Source organism: Anabas testudineus, chromosome 17 (assembly GCF_900324465.2).
Source record: "Anabas testudineus chromosome 17, fAnaTes1.2, whole genome shotgun sequence".
Classification (NCBI taxonomy): Eukaryota; Metazoa; Chordata; class Actinopteri; order Anabantiformes; family Anabantidae; genus Anabas; species Anabas testudineus.
This window is the reverse complement of record NC_046626.1, coordinates 21,586,083-21,609,607: the sequence shown is the minus strand read 5'-3', so window position 1 is coordinate 21,609,607 and position 23,525 is coordinate 21,586,083. Positions and strand designations below refer to the sequence as shown.

Sequence of the window (23,525 nt, the reverse complement as noted above, 5' to 3'; positions counted from 1 at the left end):
GAACAGCCAGAGTCACAGGTCCAACAGAAAAACCTGGTCATTCTTTACATTGAGAAGCTGAAAAGGATTTTTGAAGTACACAGCATACCTGCTACTTCAAACCCACCAACACACTCAAAGACTCATCCATCCCAAAGACCGGACTCCAAAACACAGAATGACAAATATAATGTCTGTGGTCCAGTGCAGTGAAGAATGCTCTAATCTGTACATTGGAGAAACTGAACAGCTGCTACACAGGAGGAGTAACAGCTCAGGACCTGAATGAACTGTGGACCTTTGTTAGAGAACTTGTACAAAGAGTTTTCATTTTACATTTGTTTCTCTCATGAAACTGCAAGTGGTTTGAGAGAGGGGGGGCTTTGCATGTTCAATTCTATTTGATTTGTATGGTGCCAAATCCCAACAGAAGTCATCTTAAAGCTCTTTACAGTGTTTAATTTTTAAGATCTTACAAAATAGAACTTACAGAATTATATTTAAAACCCAACAGGAGACAGTGGAGAGGAAAAAATCTTTCACAATCTAACCTTCCATGGTTTCACTTAATGAGTCTATTCAATCCACAGGTGAATTAAAACCAACCTACACCATAAATTAGTGTCTCTAACCAACTATGTTCAAACTGAAGAAGCAACTTGATGAGTAGTGAAATGTTTTGACAGAAATCTACTACTGTGATTATTAAAAAAACATTTTAATGTCATATTTTAAATGTAAGGGAAAAAACATTTTCACCTTTACATCGTAAAACATATTTAATAATAGTGGAGTAGACCTTTGGCTAAAAGATTTTAACAATGTGATAAAAGTTAAAAAAATATAAATTAATTTCACCAAATAAAGTTACAATATACTGGATTTATTACACTGATTTTGTGCTGATAACTATGATGTTATGTATTTATAGAAAATCAAACAAAAGTATTGATACATATATTAAAATACATTTGTAATATAGATATATTTCATATTAGAATAAGATTATAATATAAAAGTATTAAAACTATATGGTGAAAACAATAAAGTATTAAATTAATGTATATTACTTTATGATGGTTAAATAAATAATTACAAACAATATTAACAAGGTGAAATATATTTAAAATTGGAGTTGATGAGTGTGGAGCAGACAGGAATCTGTTGTCAGTTGTTATTAGGACTCAGAAAAACTGTTGACAGTGAATCAACACTTTGTTTCCTGCAGCAGATGCAGCGTGTGGGTTTGTGCTCTGCAGCCTCCACACTGTTAGCTGTGGTTTCTGACTTTAATGACAGCACCACAGTACGATCCACTGGAGCTAAAGACTCAGTCAGACAGCAGCAGCAGGGGCTGATGGGAGGTCGGAGGAGCCGTTAGAAACCACGTGGCCCTCGTCTGATCTCACAGCTCGTCCTTGTTTGGCCTCAGCTGCATCAGAGCTCCACTTCTCCCCAGGTTCACCAGAGGAAACACCACTGCACAAAATGCTTTTCCTCCCAGCTGCTGCTCTGTGCTGTCTGTGTTCAGGTGAGTGTTTCCAGCCAATCAGGAGCCAACAAAGTCCACCTTTAACCAACACTGTCACACTAACCTTCATCTATGGCTCGGTTTCTCTGCAGCACTGGTTTCCATGGCAGCAGAGCTGGTTCAGGATGATCTGACATTGACCAGGAGAGTTGGACAAACTCTCTCATTCAGCTGTGAACGAACTGGACAGTGTGATGGTGATTATGTTTTCTGGTACCAGAAGACAGAGACAGAAACATTCAGATTGATTCTTGATATTGATAGGAGAAATGGTAACGTAGATAAAAGTTATAGTTCTCATCCTCAGAAAGATGATTTCACATCTGAAAATAAAAGAAACGGCTGTGAGTTAAAGATAAAGAAAGTTAAACTGGATCATTCAGCCTCCTACTACTGCTCATGTTGGATCAGTGGTTCCCACAGTGAGAAATGATTCCTGCAGCCTGAACAAAAACCAACTGATGAACAGATGTCAAACAGTGTTTGTAACAGGAAGAGAGCAGGAAACTACAGCACAGGTTCACACAGTTCACCTACATCACAGAATTAAAATTAACATTTGTTTCTGTAAAAAACAAACAATTAATAAATTGTTTTAGATTTAAACACATTTTAAGTTAAGTTCTTAAAGTTTAAAAAAACTTCTTTTCTTCTTTTAAATGTTCAGTAAAACTCTCCCAGTCCGACCGTGGACGTTCCAGTTCTGCTGCAGAGACTCTGACCGTTCAGCTACCAGGACACTCTGGTTCTTTGTCCACTGATATAAACCTGCTCAAATGAAACTGAGACTTTAATGTTGAATCTTTCTTTGATTCCAAACTGAATGAGCTGAAGTTCAGAGCCTGAAGGACAAAAACTGTCCAAGTCCTCGTGTCCTGGACTCTATCTTCAGTCCACACAAACTCTGTGTTTGTCTGACTATCACTGTGAGGACCAGCAGGAATCTTTGACCTCTGGACTTGTGACGACCCTTTGCCTTTACAGACCTTTCTCTTGGCAGAAGTCTGGTGGGTGGAGTTGGGTCATCAGTGAGATTCAGCTCACCTGGTCTGACTGCAGTATAAAACTGGTGGCAGTCAACCAGTCTCTCTCTCCCCAGGACTTCTACTCCGATTGGTTTGTTCTTTTCTTTGTTTTTCTAAAGTGTTCTGTAAAATATATTATTCTAGTACTCAGGTGTGGTCTCCCCTCTGTCCATAAAAATTAAAAAACCAGTCCTGTTTGTTATTGTGTACCGTCCTCCTGTCCCTTACTCTGAGTTTTTAACTGAATTCTCAGAGTTTCTATCTGATTTAGTTCTTAGTGCAGAAAAAGTCATTATAGTGGGTGACTTTAATATCCATGTAGATGTTGATGATAACTGCCTCAACACTACATTTAATTCACCATTAGCCTCTTTTATCTGACCATTTCTTAATTACATTTGAATTTACAGTACCAGACTTTACTAAACCTACAGATAAGATTCTCTACAGTAGATGTTTATGTGAAAATGCTGTCGACAAATTTAAGGAACTGATTCCATCTTTTATTTCAGAGCCATGTACCAACACAGAGGAAGGCAGTTATTTCAACGTTACTCCAGCACAATTGGACTATCTTGTTAATAGTACTGGTGCTTCACTTGGAACAATACTTGATACTGTTGCTCCTCTGAAAAAGAAACTAGTGAGTCAGAGGAAGTTAGCTCCATGGTACAATTCACAAATCTGTAGCTTAAAGCAGAGATCACGTAAGTTGGAAAGGAGGTGGCGTTCCACCAATTTAGATTAATATTGTCTGGAAAGATAGTTTGATAATATATAAAGAAGTCATCTGTAAAGGTAGAAGCACATATTACTCCTCATTAATAGAAGAAAATTAGAACAACCCCAGGTTTGACAAAGAGTCATAGCTCTGTTGAGGCTAGTATCCCCTTAACTCTCAGCAGCAATGACTTCATGAATTTCTTTACTTACAAAATCATAACTATCAGAGAAACAATTCATAGTAGTTACGAGTTCATACCATACACGACATGGATGGACTCTTATGTACAAAAGCTGTAGATTCATTTGTCAAAACTCACTTGTACAGTGACTGCTTCTACCCCATAGATACTCCTAAATTCCATCCACCTACCTGGACAGGTCCCCAGTCCAACTTATGGAGAGACAAACTTCCAGACTCAGGTTTACACCTAGGTAACCTAACATGCATGTCTTTGGGGGTACGAGGAAGCTGGAGTACTCAGGGAGAACATGCAAAGTCCACTCAGAAACCAGTGGATTGTAAACAGGGTCGTTCTTGCTGCCATCATTCTGTTTCACTAAACAATTCATCTAAATCTTCATGTTTTCATAGGTTTATTCTAATGGATATAGAGAGAAAATCAACCAAAGGAAACAAATGTTATTTTTAAGTAAAATAAGTATTTGATCTTCTACCAACCAACGTTAATTCTGGCTCCTACAGACTGTATGTGCTCATGTGGTAAATTAATGCTTTGCCATGGATTGAAATCCTGCTGTCTCTGTAAGGTCCCCTCCTCAAGAAGGTTCGTCTACAGCCTTGTCTGAAGTTTGTCAATGAACTTCTAAATGATTCAGCGATGGACTGGGAGAAAGTGCTGTGGTCAGATGAGACTGAAACTGAGCTCTTTGACATCACCACGACTCGACATGTTTGGAGGAAGAATAGTTCTGACTATAACCCTAAGAACACCATCTCTACAGTCAAGTATAGAGGGGGAAACATTATGTTTTGGGCCTGTTTCTCTGCTAAAGGTTCTGGCCAACACTGTAGGTTGATGGGCCCAATGGTCGGAGCCATGTATTGAAAAATCTTGGATGAGAACCTCTTCTCTAAGCCTGAAGAAGAGTTGATGATGGCTCTGTCAGCATGACAACGACTCAAAACATACAACCAAGAACACTTCATGTATGATCATCAGTCAAAATGGAACGGTATTTGGATCTTATAATAATCTTCATGTGGGAAAAGGTTGACTCGCTTTGTGGTCAGCTGTGAGAAAAATGACAACAGGACAACTGAGATTTTAGTTCCTTCACCTTTCTCTTTGTCAGCTCGCTTTTCCGAGGGAAGTCGGTGTCATAGTTTTTGTCCGAAAACGCTGTTCCACATTTCACTTCTTCAGAATAGCAGTGGACTGACAGATGAGGCAAACAAACTTAGAATATGACATTTTAAAAATCAGCTCCTCCTCCCATTCTGTACTTCTGTAATCGATCAGTAGATCAAGATCAACATGTTGGGCACCTCTGGTGTTGAGGGTGGGAGAGATTCTTTCTTTGAAAACTTCAAACTGTGCAACAAACCACACAACAGCTTCAGCTGAGCTGTCAATCAGCAGCAGCAGGGGCTGATGGGAGGTCTGAGGAGCCGTTAGAAACCACGTGGCCCTCGTCTGATCTCACAGCTCGTCCTTGTTTGGCCTCAGCTGCATCAGAGCTCCACTTCTCCCCAGGTTCACCAGAGGAAACACCACTGCACAAAATGCTTTTCCTCCCAGCTGCTGCTCTGTGCTGTCTGTGTTCAGGTGAGTGTTTCCAGCCAATCAGGAGCCAACAAAGTCCACCTTTAACCAACACTGTCACACTAACCTTCATCTATGGCTCGGTTTCTCTGCAGCACTGGTTTCCATGGCAGCAGAGCTGGTTCAGGATGATCTGACATTGACCAGGAGAGTTGGACAAACTGTCTCATTCAGCTGTGGACGAACTGACCAGTGTAGTCGTGGTAGTTCTGTTTACTGGTACCAGAAGAAAGAGGCAGAAACATTTCAAATGATTCTGCGTATTGCTAGGAGTGATGGTAAAATAAATAAAGGTTACAATCATCCTCAGGAAGATGATTTCACATCTGTGAATAAAGGAAAGGGCTGGGAGTTGAAGATAGAGAAAGTTAAACTCGATCATTCAGCCTCCTACTACTGCTCCTGTTATAAGTCAGGTTCCCACAGTGAGAAATGATTCCTGCAGCCTGAACAAAAACCAACAGATGAACAGATGTCAAACAGTGTTTGTAACAGGAAGAGAGCAGGAAACTACAGCACAGGTTCACAGAGTTCAACAGTTTTCAGTGATTTCAATATTTATATCCTGTTGATGAAGAAACAACAATAAAACTAAATAATGAAGTTAACTAACAAATCAAACCTTTAATGATCAGATCAGTTATTTGTCGACCAGTGTTCAGGTTCAGACGACTTCAACAACTTGTGTTGCATCTCCTTCTCTTCTGTCCCCTCGTGTTGGATTCTTGTGACACTTGCTGACTGGGACCAGACTCAGATCACTGTGCTGCCTTTACAAGTGAGGCTGAAGCTACTGTTCAGGGAAGGTGGTGTCGCTTTTGGACATGAGGGCCTTTCCAAGTTCCTCCTGCTTGTTTGTCATTAGAGGGGCTGTAGTCAGAGTTTTCTTCCAAAAGAACAAATTTAACCTGAACTGTGTTTAAGGGTTGAAGAATATGGACTTTGGACCAGGGACTGTTCTGAGTTTGTCTTTATTCACCCTGAGGTTTACTGTGCTCGTACTTACTGCTCCCCAGTTCTCTCAACTCATTCTCATTCTCTTCACATTATGACTCTTCCCACTGGGAGTTTAAATACCAATGCTAAAGGTCACTCCTTGATGCAATGGGAATGATGGCAGCTGCCTGTTGACTTTCACTTTTGTATCCGTGTTTCCCTGCCTGTTTTGTAGTGTCGGTTGACACCCTCCTTAGTTTCCCTGTTTTTGTAGTTTATCCAATAAATCCTGTCTTTATCGCATTCCTGCCTCGTCCCCCTCCTTAATTGTGACGGTTCTGTTCTACTGCGCAGCTGATCCAAGGCTTCCAGGCTGCAGTCCACCCAGTCCGGCTTCTGTACCAGAATTTACTTGCTCCTAATTGGCTCGATCTGTGATGCCAATCTAGGAGCCAGATTTGTGTCATGGTCTCAGCATCACCTCCTGTCATGCCCAGATTTGATCCTATTGTCCCTCTCTGTCTCCTCTGCCATTGATTATCTGATCAGCTTCACCTGGTATGACCCTCTCCCTTTAGAAGCAGGTCTGCAGTCCACCTCCCCACAAGATTGTGTCACCTTGTCTCTGAAGACTCTTATCAGCTTTTCTGACGCCTTCATAGAAGGCTCATAAACTAAAATACTAAAAACAATCAAATGTTGACCTTAAGATGGCGCTAGAAAAAAACTCAGGATGAATACAATTCTACGGTTCATCCTGAGGGGAACATGAATGAACCAGTTTAACTGAGAATCCATCCAATAATTAACTGAACAATAGAGAAAAACAAAAACAGTGGTGTTGATCTGAACATTAGAGAAAAACCTCATGGAGCTGAAATCTGATCCTGGTTCATCATCTGCACTCGTTCACCTCAGCTGACACATTCAACAGCAGAACAGGTTTTTGTATCACTCTCTGTCACTGTGGGAGATCTTTGGTTCAGGAACTAAACTGTATGTAACAGGTAAGAATCAACTTTCTTTGTCTTCAGTCGTTTTATTGAACAAGTGTAAAATGTGTTTAAAGTCCGTTTGTGCTGCTTCAGACTTTCCATGTTAGTTTTTCCTCATTAGTACAGAGTTCCTTCTGCAGCCGTTCTTCAATGAAAAAGTTCAACAACATGTGAAAACATGTTGAAATCTCACTGCACCACAAGGAATTCTTGATGTGTGCAGGAGCTCAAAGAGTTTAGAAGAGTCCAAAAAGTCTGTGTTGGAACTGGGTTCTGGATTCTCCTCAATCATCACACTGTTTTTCTTTTCTCTCTTCTCTCTCCTAAAATCAGTCCAATTCCACATCAATGATTGTGGAGGATTTTCCTGCTCTCTTCACTTTTTGGACTCAGTTTAGAGACAAAGTGAATTTTAGTGATGAGCAGGATTCTTCACTTTCACTCGGATTCTGAAATGTTCAATATTTCTTAACATTATTTTCCTGGACAGAAAATTTCCAGAAACTCTTCTAATGTCAGATCAAGTATTTGTGATCAGTGGATAAATGTGTTTTACATAATCAGTAAAACTGATTCAAATACCTTGAAGAAAACATTAGTAGTATCCAGTATGTAGTATTACACATACTGCAGAAACTCTAGGATCTGAAAGTTTCAGCTCTGAGTGCACGATAAATAGAAATAACATTAGAATGTAGAATGTATTTTCAGTGCAGCTAATATATCCTGTATGAACATGTAAAATATGTTAAATCAGAGTTGGACAGAAATCTACTGTGATTATTAATGTAAGATTTTAATGTCATATTTTAAATGTAAGGCAAAAAACTTAAATAGAGAAGATTTTTGGCTAAAAGTTTTATAACAAAGTGATTTAAAAAGTGTTTTAAAAATTATAAGTTATTATAACGTTACAATAGACTGTATTTAATACATTGGGTTTATGTTGATGATGAAGTATTATATAGAAAATAAGAAAAGTGTATAAATACATATAGTAAAATACATTTCAACATAGAATGATTTAATATTAGAATATATATTATATTATATACATAAAATTAGGTTTTGTGTATATTAATTTATGTTGGTTACATAAATAATTACAAATAATAACAAAGTGAAATATATTTAAAATTACTTTAGAACAAACAGGTACATTTTATTTATTTATTTAAACTTATTAGTTGTATTGTGATATTAACAGTTTTTTCTTAAAATCATGTTTCTATTCAAATAAAAGTCACAAATTAATTCTCAAATCAATCAATTTTTAAACAGCTGTTGTTGTTTTGTTGCCACATTTTCCTGGTCTGCACTCTACCAGTGTTGTTTACCGAGCACGGTTTGTCGACCCTGTGTCAGTAACAGGATCTTTGCTAACATCAGTAAAACTGATCCAGTCTGTGTAGTGAACTTTGTGTTGAGGACTAGTTTACTAGAATATATCTAGTGGAGATAGAAGAAAGTTCTACTGGATCAGAGTCCAGGTGGTTTCCAGGATCCCACTGAATTTGCTGCAGTGCTGGAAGCTGCTGTTGACTGTGTGAATGTGTGTCTGTGCTGCTTGTTGCTGCTTCAAGCTTCAGGTGAGCAGGTGCTGAAGCCCGTGGTGAGCGTGTACCCAGCAGCATCCAGAGACCACCTGGAGGGGAAGAGCTCCCTGCTGTGTGTGGCCTCAGACATGTTTCCTCCTCTGGTCCAGTTCTCCTGGAAAAGACGAAAGGAGAATGGTCGTCTGGAAGAGCTGCCGTCTGATGAAGGAGAGCAGCTGGAGCTCCGAGAGTCGGGACGCAGCGCCTCCATCTTGCTGCTCCATCAGCCACAGAACAGCACATATAAATACCGCTGTGAGGTGAAGCATGAAGGGGGGACAGTGGAGGCCCAAACACAACAAGGTGATGAAGGTTTGGTGACTGTGTTCAGCAGGGATTCAGCTTCATGTGGAGACGCTGTCAAAGAGAGCAGAGCAGCAGAGCACTGCCATTTGTCCCTGCTACTCCAAACATGTGACTCCTTTTGTGTTTCAGAGCTTCCAGCTCCAGCAGCCTCCTGTCCTCCAGAGAGAGAGCCAGCAGACCTGGCAGCTCTGCAGCAAGCTGACTGTAAGATCACCTGCTGCCTCTCTGCATGGACAGCTCCAATGTTGTGCTGCAGAGAGAGCAGAGCACTGACTGCTTTCTGTTTGAATCCTTTTGTGTTGCAGTGGTTCCCCTGGATCCTCTCCAGTCTCAGTACCAGGTGAAGCTGCTCTGTCTGCTCTACACAGTGCTGATAGTGAAGAGTCTGGTGTACTGCTGTGGACTCTCTCTGCTGAGGATCCTCACAGACAACGGAGCATCCAGCAACTACTCACATGATGACTGACTGTTTTCTGCTGCACTTTTCTCACCACCACATCTCATCACTTCATCTCATCGATTACTTTGATCCGTTTTCAGAAATATTAGTTAATTGTTTTAATGAACAGGTCAGATACTTTCTCAACATGATGAATACACATAATACAGAATATCGATTGTGACTAAGTGTAAATAAAGGATTTTCTATCTACTACAATAAACTGTTTAGGCAAGTTGGACGTGTTTAAAGTTCATGTATTTTTACTTTTGCTTTTTATATTATTTCCAAGTTGCAGGAACTGTGAATAAAGTTATTCTGGTTAATTATTTACAGGTAATGTAAAATGTTACCTACAGTTTGTCATCATTTACACTTTAAACCTATTTTAACAAATGTTTAAAATGACACAGTTCCAGTAATTTTACAGTGTCAGTAAGTGAACAAGTTCAAACGTGTTTTTCAATGAATGTTTTCTACAATGGTTGTAAATTCTCATCCAACAGTGACATCTGCAGTTTTTAAAAGTAACAATCGTCCATGTTGTGTGTTGATTATTATTTTGGAGGATAATGACCGACTCTGTGTCAGTGAGAACCTTTGATCAGTTAAACTACAAATCATCATTTCAATGTGTGAGCATGTGACCTTCAGGTGGGTCATCTTTGTGGATCACTGAATGCAGTTTAACTCTGTGTGTGTGCAGGGTTCAGTGGAAAAACTCCAGAGATGGAGCAGAGTGTGAACAGCAGCAGATGTGAATCTGTCCTCAGTGGTTAATAGAACTTCTAAAACTGTTGACTGTGAATCATCGCTTCATTTCCTGCAGCAGACAGGCTGTGAGGTTTTCTGTTCTGCAGCTACCACACTGTTATCTGGGGTTTGTCACTTGAATCAAACAATGACGGGTACAATCATCGTGTTTAGAGAATGATTCCAGGAAGGTTGTTGTTATTCTGTGAGAGAAATGAAATTAAAGGACAGATGTTAGTTGTTCTTCACATCAGTAAAACTAAGTTTGAACATGATATTATGGAGAATAAAAGTGGAGAAATATGTGTTGGTTCAGCTGTTAGTCCTCTTAATTAATGTATTTTACAATGATTCACTGTTCTTCTGTAAATATCCTGCATCATTTTAATTATCCTGCCATTAAATACTGCAGATATAATTAGGATCTAATCGTTCATGTGGTCACTCATTTCTAGAAAGTACAGCAAGAAAATGTTTTGATGCAGGTTTGTTGGTGTTTGACCAAATGTCAAAAGACACCAAACATCTTGGACTAATTTTTGAATAAGTTTGACAAAACTGATGTAGTTCAAAGATTTTACTTTATTTTTAATTGAAAACTTCAAACTGTGCAACAAACCACACAACAGCTTCAGCTGAGCTGTCAATCAGCAGCAGCAGGGGCTGATGGGAGGTCTGAGGAGCCGTTAGAAACCACGTGGCCCTCGTCTGATCTCACAGCTCGTCCTTGTTTGGCCTCAGCTGCATCAGAGCTCCACTTCTCCCCAGGTTCACCAGAGGAAACACCACTGCACAAAATGCTTTTCCTCCCAGCTGCTGCTCTGTGCTGTCTGTGTTCAGGTGAGTGTTTCCAGCCAATCAGGAGCCAACAAAGTCCACCTTTAACCAACACTGTCACACTAACCTTCATCTATGGCTCGGTTTCTCTGCAGCACTGGTTTCCATGGCAGCAGAGCTGGTTCAGGATGATCTGACATTGACCAGGAGAGTTGGACAAACTGTCTCATTCAGCTGTGGACGAACTGACCAGTGTGATCAGTACGTTGTCTGGTTACAGAAGAAAGAGACAGAAACATTTAAACTGATTCTGCGTATTACTACGAGTAGTGGTTACATATATAAAGGTTACAATCATCCTCAGAAAGATGATTTCTCATCTGTGAATTATGGAAACGGCTGGGAGTTGGAGATAAAGAAAGTTAAAGTCGATCATTCAGCCTCCTACTACTGCTTCTGTTATAAGTCAGGTTCCCACAGTGAGAAATGATTCCTGCAGCCTGAACAAAAACCAACAGATGAACAGATGTCAAACAGTGTTTGTAACAGGAAGAGAGCAGGAAACTACAGCACAGGTTCACAGAGGTCAACAGTTTTCAGTGATTTAAATATTTATTTCCTGAAGATAAAGAAACAACAATCTTCTTCTTCTCTTTCGGCTTTTCCCATCAGGGGTCGCCACAGCGAATCATCCTTCTCCACCTAACTCTATCATGGGCATCTTCTACCCTAACACTAGCCAACCTCATGTCCTCTGTTAAGACATCCATATATCTCCTCCTTGGTCGTCCTCTTGCCCTCCTGCCTGGCAGCTCCATCTCCAACATCCTTCTACCAATATACTCACTATCCCTCCTCTGAACATGTCCGAACCATCTCAGTCTGGCCTCTCTGACTTTGTCGCTAACTCAGGCAACGTGAGCCGTCCCTCTGATGTACTCGTTCCTTATTCTGTCTAACCTGGTCACTCCTAAGGAGAACCTCAACATCTTCATCTCTGCTACCTCCATCTCAGCCCCTTGTCTCTTTCTCACTGCTACCGTCTCTAACCCATAGAGCAGAGCTGGTCTCACCACTGTCTTGTACACCTTTCCTTTGAGTCTTGCTGACACTCTTTTGTCACACAACACTCCTGACACTTTCCTCCACCCGCTCCAACCTGCCTGCACTCGCCTCTTCACCTCTTTTCCACACTCTCCATCACACTGAACTGTTGACCCCAAGTACTTAAACTCCTGCACCTTCTTCACCTCACCCCCTGTAACCTAACGCTTCTACCTTGATCCCTCTCGTTCAGACACATATATTCTGTCTTACTACGACTGACCTTTAATGCCTCTTCTTTCCAGAGCAAACCTCCACCTCTCCAGCTGTTCCTCTACCTGCTCTCTACTCTCACTGCAAATTACAATGTCATCCGCAAACATCATTGTCCAGGGAGATTCCTGTCTGACCTCATCTGTCAGCCTGTCCATCAACATAGCAAACAAGAAGGGACTCAAAGCTGATCCTTGGTGTAGTCCCACCTCCACCTTGAACTCCTCTGTCTGACCTACAGCACATCTCACCACCGTCATACTTCTCTCATACATGTCCTGAACTAGTCTGACGTACTTCTCTGCCACTCCCGACGACCTCATACAGTACCACAGCTCCTCCCTCGGCACCCTGTCATACGCCTTCTCTAAATCTACAAAGACACAATGCAGCTCCTTCTGACCATCTCTGTACTTTTCCATCAACATTCTCAAAGCAAAAACAGCATCAGTGGTGCTCTTACGGGGCATGAGACCATACTGCTGCTCACAAATCTCCACTGTCTTCCTAAGCCTGGCTCATCAACTTTATTCCTCTATAGTTGCTGCAGTTCTGCCTGTCACCCTTGTTCTTAAATAAAGAAACAAGAATAAAACTAAATAATAAAGCTAACTAACAAATCAAACCTTTAATGATCAGATCAGTTATTTGTCGACCAGTGTTCAGGTTCGGACGACTTCAACAACTTGTGTCATCCTGCTGATCAGTGAATCAGATCAGAAAACACTTTTGTAAGTTCTCGGGTTCATGATCATTTCTGATTCAGAACAATCTTTCATTAAACTTTAGTTTTATTCCTGCATTCATGTCATTAACTTTGTGTCTTCTCTCTCCTGTAGTTGTGTTTCCTCCTCTCTGTCTCCCTCTCTCTGTACTTTTCTGCAGGTATCCTTGGCCTGGAGCTGTACATCTCCAGAATCCAGTTCATCTGCCCAATGTTCTTGTTGCTTGTTGTTCTTTTCTCTCTTCTCTTTCCACTCACCCCAATCGGTCGAGGCAGATGGCCGCCCACTATGAGCCTGGTTCTGCTCCACTGTTGCCTAAAACTTGCTCAAATGGGATTGTTGGGTTTCCTATATAATTTTTTCTATAAATATTTTCTGTAAGGTCTTAAACCTTACACTGTAAAGTGCCTTGAGATAACTTCTGTTGTAAATTGGCGCTATACAAATAAAATTGAATTGAATTGAATTGAATTGAATCACAGAGAAGTTCAATGATAAAATAATTACTTCAGGAAATGGTCCAACCATCACTTTTCATCCCTCTGCATCATAATGATCATCATCACTGATTCTAAGTTGACCTCTAGTGTCAGTATTGGGACACAAAATCAGTACATAGTGAAATGAGACAACGTTTCTCCAGAACCATGGTCCTACATAAAACGGCAACAAGACAAACATGGAGCTGAGGACTGCTAAGTAGTCCTAGACAAATAAAGTGGATCCAGTGCAAACAGTGTAAGAACACAAAGAGAAAGTGAAGACAGACGTCTGAAGACAGTGAAACAGAACAAGACACAAAAACAGCAGCGACCAGTAGCTGAAATGTACAATGTACATCTGATGTACTGTAAAAACGATGGTGGAAATTATGTGAGAACAGCAAGTTGAAATGATTTGTGCAAAATAAAGACATGAAAACATTATAACAGTTTGTAAATAGGCAGCAGTTCAGTTTGTTGTGTGTGTTGAGGAGCCTGATGTTTGAGGGAAGAAACTGTTCAAAAGTCTGGTTGTGAGGCCCGAATGCTCCGGAACCTCTTCCCTGATGGCAGAAGTGTGAAGATTGGGTGTGAGGGGTGGGTGGGGTCGTCCACAATGCTTTGCGGATGCAGCGTGTGGTGTAAATGTGATGGAGGGGAGAGAGACTCCAATGATCTTCTCAGCTGTCCTCACTATCCGCTGTAGGGCCTTGCGATCCGAAACGGTGCAGTGATGCAGCCGCTCAGGATGCTCTCAATGGTCCCCCTGTAAAATGTAGTCAAAATGGGGGGCGGCAGATGGGCTTTCCTCAGCTTCCTCAGGAAGTAGAGACGCTGCTGGGCCTTTTTGCTGATGGAGCGGGTGTTGAGTGACCAGGTGAAGTTCTCCTCCAGACACCAAGAAATTTGGTGCTCTTGACGATCTCCACTGACGCTCCATCGATGGTCAGTGGAGAGTGGTCACTCTTTGCTCTTCTAAAGTCAACAACCATCTCTTTAGTTTTCCCAACGTTCAGAGACAGGTTGTTGGCCTTGCACCAGGCTGAGAGCTGATGTACCTCCTCTCTGTACGCTGACTCGTCGTTTTTGCTGATGAGACCCACCACAGTCGTGTCATCAGCGAACTTGATGATGTGATTCGAGCTGTGCATCGCTGCACAGTCGTGAGTCAGCAGAGTGAACAGCAGTGGACTAAGCACACAGCCCTGAGGGCCCCCGTGCTCAGCATGGTGGTGCTGGAGATGCTGTTCCCGATCCGGACTGACTGGGGTCTCCCAGTCAGGAATTCCAGGATCCAGTTGCAGAGGGAGGTGTTCAGACCCAGTCAGCTCAGCTTCTCAGTCAGCTGGTGGGGGATGATGGTGTTGAATGCTGAGCTGAAGTCTATGAACAGCATTCGAACATATGTGTCTTTGTTGTTCAGATGGCTAAGGGCCAGGTGGAGAGTTGTGGTGATGGCATCGTCCGTGGTTTAGACGATATGCAAACTGCAGAGGGTCCAGTGAGGGTGGAAGCTGGGACTTGATGTGCCTCATGACCAGCCTCTCGAAGCACTTCATGATGATGGGTGTGAGTGCAACAGGGCGGTAGTCGTTAAGGCAGGAGACAGTAGACGTCTTCGGCACCGGCACGATGGTCGTTGACTTGAGGCATGTAGGAACAACGGCGCTGCTCAGGGAGATGTTGAAGATGTCAGTGAAGACATCCACGAGCTGATCTACACATTCCCTGAGGACCCTGCCAGGAACATTGTCAGGACCAGCAGCCTTCAGTGGGTTGATTCTGTGTAGAGTCTTCCTCACATCGGCTGTGGAGAGACAGAGCACCTGATCATTTGAGGGAAGGGTGGATTTCTTAGCTACCGTGTTATTCTTTACCTGTACCTCAAATCGGGCGTAAAAGCTGTTCAGCAAATCTGGGAGGAGGTATCTGACTCCTTTTCATCATATCAGCACTTCTAGTTACAGATTTTTATTAAAGCTGTGTTTTCTGTTTCTCTGGGTCGACTTAGACAGACTGCTCAAAAAATTAAAGGAACCCTTTTAATCAGAGTTTAGCATCAAGTCAGTTAAACTTCTGTGATATTAATCTGATCAGTTCAATATCAGAGGGGGTTTTACTGTGTTTCAGCTACTGTGGTGTTAATAAAATTAACAACAGGTGAACTAGAGGGGCAACAATGAGACGACCCCCAACACAGGAATGGTTTTACAGCTCACAGTGTTACAAGACACTGATATTTTTTCTCTCCTTATTTGTCTGGGTCAGTGTCAGTACCGGTAGCATGAGGTGATACCTGGACCCTACAGAGGTTAAACAGGCAGTCCAAGTACTCCAGGATGTCACAAGAGTAGAGTCTAGGAGACAGGCAGTTACTCCAGGAGAGCTGGACAGGATCGAAGAAGGTCCTAAATCCATCAACAGGATCGGTATCTGCTCCTTTGTGTAAAGACGAACAGGATGAACACTGTCAGAGTCCTACAAAATGACCTCCAGCAAGACTGTGGTGTGAATGTTTCCAACCAAACAATCGGAAACAGGCTTCATGAGGGTGGCCTGAGGGGCCAGACGTCCTCTTGTGGGCCATGTGCTCTCTGTGCAGCTCCGTGGAGCTTGATTGGCATTTATCATAGAACACTAAAATTACCATCATCCACCTGTTTGTGTAGTTCAACCTCTTCAGATGATCCTAAATGCTGCAGCATGTTTCAAGTCTCATCACTGTTCATATCTCTGCACTGGTTCCAGTGAGTAGTCTTATGGCCAAAGTGCTCGTTACTTAAGTTCTGTTCTACTGCACAGCTGATCCAAGGCTTCCAGGCTGCAGTCCACTCAGTCCGGCTTCTGGACCAGAATTTACTGGCTCCTAATTGGCTAAATCTGTGATGCCAATCTAGTAGCCAGGTTTGTGTCATGGTCTCCAGCATCACCTCCTGTCATGCCCAGATTTGATCCTATTGTCCCTCTCTGTCTCCTCTGCCACTGATTACCTGATCAGCTTCACCTGGTCTCACCCTCTCCCTTTAGAAGCAGGTCTGCAGTCCACCTCCCCACCAGATGGTGTCACTTTGTCTCTGAAGACACTTTTCAGCTTTTGTGATTCCTTGATCACCTGTTTTCAGCTTGACCTGCTCTCAAGACCTCGATTCTCTGCCTAAACCCTCAGATTTTCTCCTGACCCGACTCTCTTCTGTTTTTTTGGACCTTGCCTTTGGATTTCAGATTCTGTTACCTTTCTGTGATTGTGTATTTCTAGAATTGACTTTAGTACAGATTGGACCACTGTTTTTGGATGCAGCATGTATATTACTGGTTCTGAATCTCCTTCAGTCTATCCTCTCTCCACTATAATCTCCAGTCCGCTTCTGTTCCACCATCCTGTCGGTCGAGGACTGAATTACCCAACTTCCCTTGCTCCTCTCAAGTCATCTCCTGTCCTCGCTCAACTTACTCAGCTGACTCTGATCCTGGACTCCATTTCCCAACACAACTTGCCCAACATCACCAGTTAAAAACAGGGAAGTTTATAATTAGATTTTTGATTTCACACATAAAATTGTGTTTTCAAAATAATTTCGGGTGCTTCTTTGACATGTCAGCTTGTGAGCGAAGATGGAATGTTGTTAGTTTGTATTGCCCATGGACTAAAGTATTAGAAACATTTAAATGTTGACCTTATCATGGCGCTAGATAGAAACTCAGGATAAATAAATCTCTATAGTTCATCCTGAGGGGAACATGAAGGAACCAGTTTAACTGAGAATCCATCCAATAATTAACTGAACAACAAAGAAAAACAAAAACAGTGGTGTTGATCTGAACATTAGAGAAAAACCTCATGGAGCTGAAATCTGATCCTGGTTCATCATCTGCACTCGTTCACCTCAGCTGACACATTCAACAGCAGACAGGTTTTTGTATCACTCTCTGTCACTGTGAGACTGGATCTTTGGTTCAGGAACTAAACTGTATGTAACAGGTAAGAATCAACTTTCTTTGTCTTCAGTCGTTTTATTGAACAAGTGTAAAATGTGTTTAAAGTCCGTTTGTGCTGCTTCAGACTTTCCATGTTAGTTTTTCCTCATTAGTACAGAGTTCCTTCTGCAGCCGTTCTTCAATGAAAAAGTTCAACAACATGTGAAAACATGTTGAAATCTCACTGCACCACAAGGAATTCTTGATTTGTGCAGGAGCTCAAAGAGTTTAGAAGAGTCCAAAAAGTCTGTGTTGGAACTGGGTTCTGGATTCTCCTCAATCATCACACTGTTTTTCTTTTCTCTCTTCTCTCTCCTAAAATCAGTCCAATTCCACATCAATGATTGTGGAGGATTTTCCTGCTCTCTTCACTTTTTGGACTCAGTTTAGAGACAAAGTGAATTTTAGTGATGAGCAGGATTCTTCACTTTCACTCTGGTTCTGAAATGTTCAATATTTCTTAACATTATTTTCCTGGACAGAACATTTCCAGAAACTCTTCTAATGTCAGATCAAGTATTTGTGATCAGTGGATAAATGTGTTTTACATAATCAGTAAAACTGATTCAAATACCTTGAAGAAAACATTAGTAGTATCCAGTATGTAGTATTACACATACTGCAGAAACTCTAGGATCTGAAAGTTTCAGCTCTGAGTGCACGATAAATAGAAATAACATTAGAATGTATTTTCAGTGCCGCTAATATATCCTGTATGAACATGTAAAATATGTTGAGTCAGTATAGTAAATATTTAATATTAATGTAGAACATGTATAGTTAAAATATTTGAACCCACTGATAAGTGTTTGATAAATTATAAATTATTATAATGTTACAATAGACTGTGTATATTACACTGGTTTTGTGCTGATGACTATGATGCTATGTATTTTACAGAAAATAAAACAAATTTATTACTACATTTACTAAAATACATTATATATAATTTTTATGTCATGTTATCATTTATTGTATGAGGACCAATTTTTATTTATTTATTTATTAATTTATTTATTTGTATTGTGATTTTAACTGAGTGACCTTAAAATTATGTTTCTGAGCAAAAGAAAGTCACAAATTCACAATCAATTGCAATTTTACCACAGCTTTACGGCTTTTAATTTGTTCCCACATTTTCCTGGTCTGCACTCTACCAGTGTCGTTTACCGAGCACGGTTTGTCGACCCTGTGTCAGTAACAGGATCTTTGCTAACATCAGTAAAACTGATCCAGTCTGTGTAGTGAACTTTGTGTTGAGGACTAGTTTACTAGAATATATCTAGTGGAGATAGAAGAAAGTTCTACTGGATCAGAGTCCAGGTGGTTTCCAGGATCCCACTGAATTTGCTGCAGTGCTGGAAGCTGCTGTTGACTGTGTGAATGTGTGTCTGTGCTGCTTGTTGCTGCTTCAAGCTTCAGGTGAGCAGGTGCTGAAGCCCGTGGTGAGCGTGTACCCAGCAGCATCCAGAGACCACCTGGAGGGGAAGAGCTCCCTGCTGTGTGTGGCCTCAGACATGTTTCCTCCTCTGGTCCAGTTCTCCTGGAAAATCCAGAAGAAGAAGGAGGACGGCTCATGGGACGAGTCGAGCCCTGCTGAGGGAGAGCAGCTGGAGCTCCGAGAGTCGGGACGCAGCGCCTCCATCTTGCTGCTCCATCAGCCACAGAACAGCACATATAAATACCGCTGTGAGGTGAAGCATGAAGGGGGGACAGTGGAGGCCCAAACACAACAAGGTGATGAAGGTTTGGTGACTGTGTTCAGCAGGGATTCAGCTTCATGTGGAGACGCTGTCAAAGAGAGCAGAGCAGCAGAGCACTGCCATTTGTCCCTGCTACTCCAAACATGTGACTCCTTTTGTGTTTCAGAGCTTCCAGCTCCAGCAGCCTCCTGTCCTCCAGAGAGAGAGCCAGCAGACCTGGCAGCTCTGCAGCAAGCTGACTGTAAGATCACCTGCTGCCTCTCTGCATGGACAGCTCCAATGTTGTGCTGCAGAGAGAGCAGAGCACTGACTGCTTTCTGTTTGAATCCTTTTGTGTTGCAGTGGTTCCCCTGGATCCTCTCCAGTCTCAGTACCAGGTGAAGCTGCTCTGTCTGCTCTACACAGTGCTGATAGTGAAGAGTCTGGTGTACTGCTGTGGACTCTCTCTGCTGAGGATCCTCACAGACAACGGAGCATCCAGCAACTACTCACATGATGACTGACTGTTTTCTGCTGCACTTTGTCTCATCTTATTTTAACTCTTCTTCTTTTAAGTTGGACTTTTACAGTAAGAGAATATTTTGCTGAATAAGCAGCTGTCTAATAAATATTTGAATGTTAAAGAATATTTACTGATTTCTACTGTTTTTTATTCTTAATTCTTTACTTTATACAAAGTTTGACACGATTTCCAGATTCTTTCAGTGCGACTTTCTAAATAAAATGAAACTAAAATAACATAATGTTATTTATTGATTTAATTTGCTGTTTGGACAAGTAATTACATAAAGCTTCTTATAATCAGTCGACACTTGTTGAACATTCTGGTTGTAACTCTCTCTAATATAGTTTGAAATGTGCCTACATCTTTATAGAAAGGCTCCAAAATAAGTAGAAAGCTCCAGAGATGAACTGGAGATGGAACAATTGAGCTCCTTTAAACAGTTCAGTAGGTGTCTGTGTTTCTACAAGGACCAGATTTATATGTGATGATCATCAAACTTGTGCATTAACGACCATCTGGATGTAAAACTCTTGAATAGAACAGTAAACGGTTTAAATACGTCAGAGTGAACGAAGCTGTACTGGGATTTGAATCACTTCAAACTTTAAGGTACATTTGTATCATCAGATCCACTCAAACCCTCCATTTAAAACACATCTGAAGTGTCCAGTTGAACAGACTTTAGAAAAGAAGCAAGTGGACAAATGAAAACTTCATGTGGAGATTTTCTCCATCAGTTGGAACCAAAAGGAATCAAACAGTGACATCTGCAGTTTTCTTTCAGTATTAAACAGTAAAGTAGGTTGGAGTGTTTTCACAAGCGTCCATGTTGTTGATGCTGATTATTTCATTTGTACATTAACCAACATTTACAACTCTGTTGATGACTCTGTTTTCTACACATGAATAGAAACATGTTCAAATCCAGTTATCAGGTGATTTCATGTGTGAATGAAGTTAAATATCAAACATTAGTTAGAAGCTGCTAAATATTTGATATGAACTAATGTGTCTCATATTCAGTTTGAATCTGAGATGAAAAGTTAGGTTTAAAAAGTCAAGTGGACAAATTCCAACGTGTCTTTCTGTGGATGTTTGAGCTCGTCTACATCAACAGTAAAGAAAAAGTCCAAGTCCAGCGACTGCTGTAGTTTTTGTTCCAGTGTTCGTACTATAATCAGTCCACTGTGTGTTTCACTGTGTGTGTGGAGGCTTCACTGGAAAAAAGGTCACGAACAGACCAACTCCAGAGATGGAGGGGAGTTGATGAGTGTGGAGCAGATAGGAATCTGTTGTCAGTTGTTATTAGGACTCAGAAAAACTGTTGACAGTGAATCAACACTTTGTTTCCTGCAGCAGATGCAGCGTGTGGGTTTGTGCTCTGCAGCCTCCACACTGTTAGCTGTGGTTTCTGACTTTAATGACAGCACCACAGTACGATCCACTGGAGCTAAAGACTCAGTCAGACAGCAGCAGCAGGGGCTGATGGGAGGTCGGAGGAGCCGTTAGAAACCACGTGGCCCTCGTCTGATCTCACAGCTCGTCCTTGTTTGGCCTCAGCTGCATCAGAGCTCCACTTCTCCCCAGGTTCACCAGAGGAAACACCACTGCACAAAATGCATTTCCTCCCAGCTGCTGCTCTGTGCTGTCTGTGTTCAGGTGAGTGTTTCCAGCCAATCAGGAGCCAACAAAGTCCACCTTTAACCAACACTGTCACACTAACCTTCATCTATGGCTCGGTTTCTCTGCAGCACTGGTTTCCATGGCAGCACAGCTGGTTCAGGATGATCTGACATTGACCAGGAGAGTTGGACAAACTGTCTTATTCAGCTGTGAAGGAACTGGACAGTGTGGTAGTTCTTATGTTTGGTGGTATCAGAAGAAAGAGACAGAAACATTCAAAGCAATTCTGTATATTAATAGAAATAATGGTAAAACATATAAAAGTTACAATCATCCTCAGGAAGATGATTTCTCAGCTGAGAATAAAGGAAACAACTGTGAGTTGAAGATAGAGAAAGTTAAACTGGATCATTCAGCCTCCTACTACTGCTCATGTTGGATCAGAGGTTCCCACAGTGAGAAATGATTCCTGCAGCCTGAACAAAAACCAACAGATGAGCAGATGTCAAACAGTGTTTGTAACAGGAAGAGAGCAGGAAACTACAGCACAGGTTCACACAGTTCATCACCATCATAATACCGTATGGATAATATTTATTTTATAGTTTTGTTTTTATTAATTAAATAAAAAACAATGGGATCATGAAAAATAAATAAAAACAAAGAAAACAACAAAATCATATCAGATATTTTTTAAATTAACAAAGATGTTAAATTTGACAAAAACTGTAAAAGTATTTCTGTGAATTTTCCAGAAACTCCAAACTGTGGAAAATCTGCTCAAATGAAACTGAGACTTTAATGTTGAATCTTTCTTTGATTCCAAACTGAATGTGTGAGGATCCACCGCTTACCTTCAGTCCGGACTCTTATTCTGAAAGTCCCATTTCCGGGCGGTGTGGTGTCCGTGCTGCAGCTTGTCATTCGTCAAGCTGATTGATTGCTGTTGCAATCTGTTGTACACCGGAGGGTTTTTTACCTGCAGTGTTCCACAGACCTGTTGCCAGATCGTTAGTTGGATTGAGGCAAGAAACGAACTCTGATTTTTTCCCCTTCATTACAACCTTGTGTTCAGGACTTGAGGTACTCACGGCTGAGGACTTTGTTTTATGGATTATTGTTTTGGATGATGGATTGAGACATTTTTTCCCGGTGTGTGTTTTTTGTTCTAAGCCGGAGTTTTTCGTTTGGATTATCTTGTGGATTATGTGTGGTTTTTCTTTTGGAGCTTCAAGTCTGGTCTCTATGTTTAAGGACATTTATTACTCCAGGTATTTCTTTGGACTCCTTTTTGTGTGTGACAATAAACTTCTGAACTGAGTGGATTGCGTCGGCCTTATTAGTGGTCCTATTAAACCCGTGACAGAACGATCTGGCCAAATGGACCCGGCTGAAACCCCTCAGGCTCAGTGGCGCACAGACATTGAGGACTTAATCCGTCGGCATGACACGGCGCTCGTGGACATGTCCACGTCCTCAAGACAGTTGTCGCACCAAGTGGATCAGCTGTCTTCTCAGTTCACTCAGCTTTTGCAGCTCCTCAACCCACAGCCCCCATCAGTGGTAACCTCTCCACCTCCACCACCACCGTCGCCGCCGCCACGACAGGAGAGCGGGGAGCCTCGACTACCTGCCCCTGAACGCTATGGTGGAGAACCAGGGCAGAGTCGGGCATTCCTTACCCAGTGCGAGATCCAGTTTCGTTTGCAGCCCTCAGCCTTCCCTTCAGAGGATGTCAAGGTGGCATACACCCTCGCGTTGCTCACGGGTCGAGCCCGATTGTGGGGAATGGCCGCCTACAACCGTTGGGAGGCATGTTGCCAGTCCTTCCGGGCCCTGGGTGACCGTTTGTCCCAGATGTTCGATCCAGTACGACCGGAGGTGGAGGCCATGTACAGCTTGGCCAGGTTGTCTCAGGGATCCAGACCGATTATTGATTATGTCATAGAGTTCCGCACCCTGGCGGCTGACAGTGAGTGGGGAGCAGCAGCACTATATGATCATTTTTACCTCGGACTTAATGAACGTTTGAAAGACGCACTGGCACACCAACCTAAACCACTGGATTTGGAACAGCTAATAGAAGCGGCAACACGTCTGGATCGCCGGTTCCGGGAGCGAGTTAGAGAACGTGGCTCCTCTTCCTTTCTGGAGTCGGCGGAGGGGAGAACAACTACCACTGTTCATGACCCTGTACCAGGGTCGGGGCCGGCACTAACACCCCCTGAGCCCATGCAGATTGGCCGATCTCGGTTATCGAGGGAGGAGAGGGAGCGGCGCCTGACTCAGCGTCTCTGTTTCTACTGTGGCGCATCGAACCACAGGATCGCTCGGTGTCCGGCAAAATCC

The 23,525-nt window shown here is 42.0% G+C and overlaps 1 protein-coding gene and 1 long non-coding RNA gene across 2 annotated transcripts; both read left to right on the top strand.

Moving 5' to 3' along the window:
* The first annotated feature begins 1,993 nt into the window (after positions 1-1,993).
* LOC117152986 lies at positions 1,994-11,102 on the top strand. The gene is made up of 5 exons (XR_004463416.1): positions 1,994-2,028; positions 4,869-5,048; positions 5,141-5,566; positions 10,730-10,909; positions 11,002-11,102. It is a non-coding gene; the product is annotated as an uncharacterized LOC117152986 (long non-coding RNA).
* Positions 11,103-15,855: 4,753 nt separating this feature from the next.
* Positions 15,856-19,758, top strand: LOC113171883. The gene is made up of 4 exons (XM_026374621.1): positions 15,856-15,876; positions 18,641-19,082; positions 19,215-19,289; positions 19,391-19,758. Exons 1-4 carry the CDS (start codon positions 15,856-15,858, stop codon positions 19,549-19,551), a joined length of 699 nt encoding a protein of 232 aa, XP_026230406.1. The 3' UTR covers positions 19,552-19,758.
* The last annotated feature ends 3,767 nt before the right edge of the window (positions 19,759-23,525 follow it).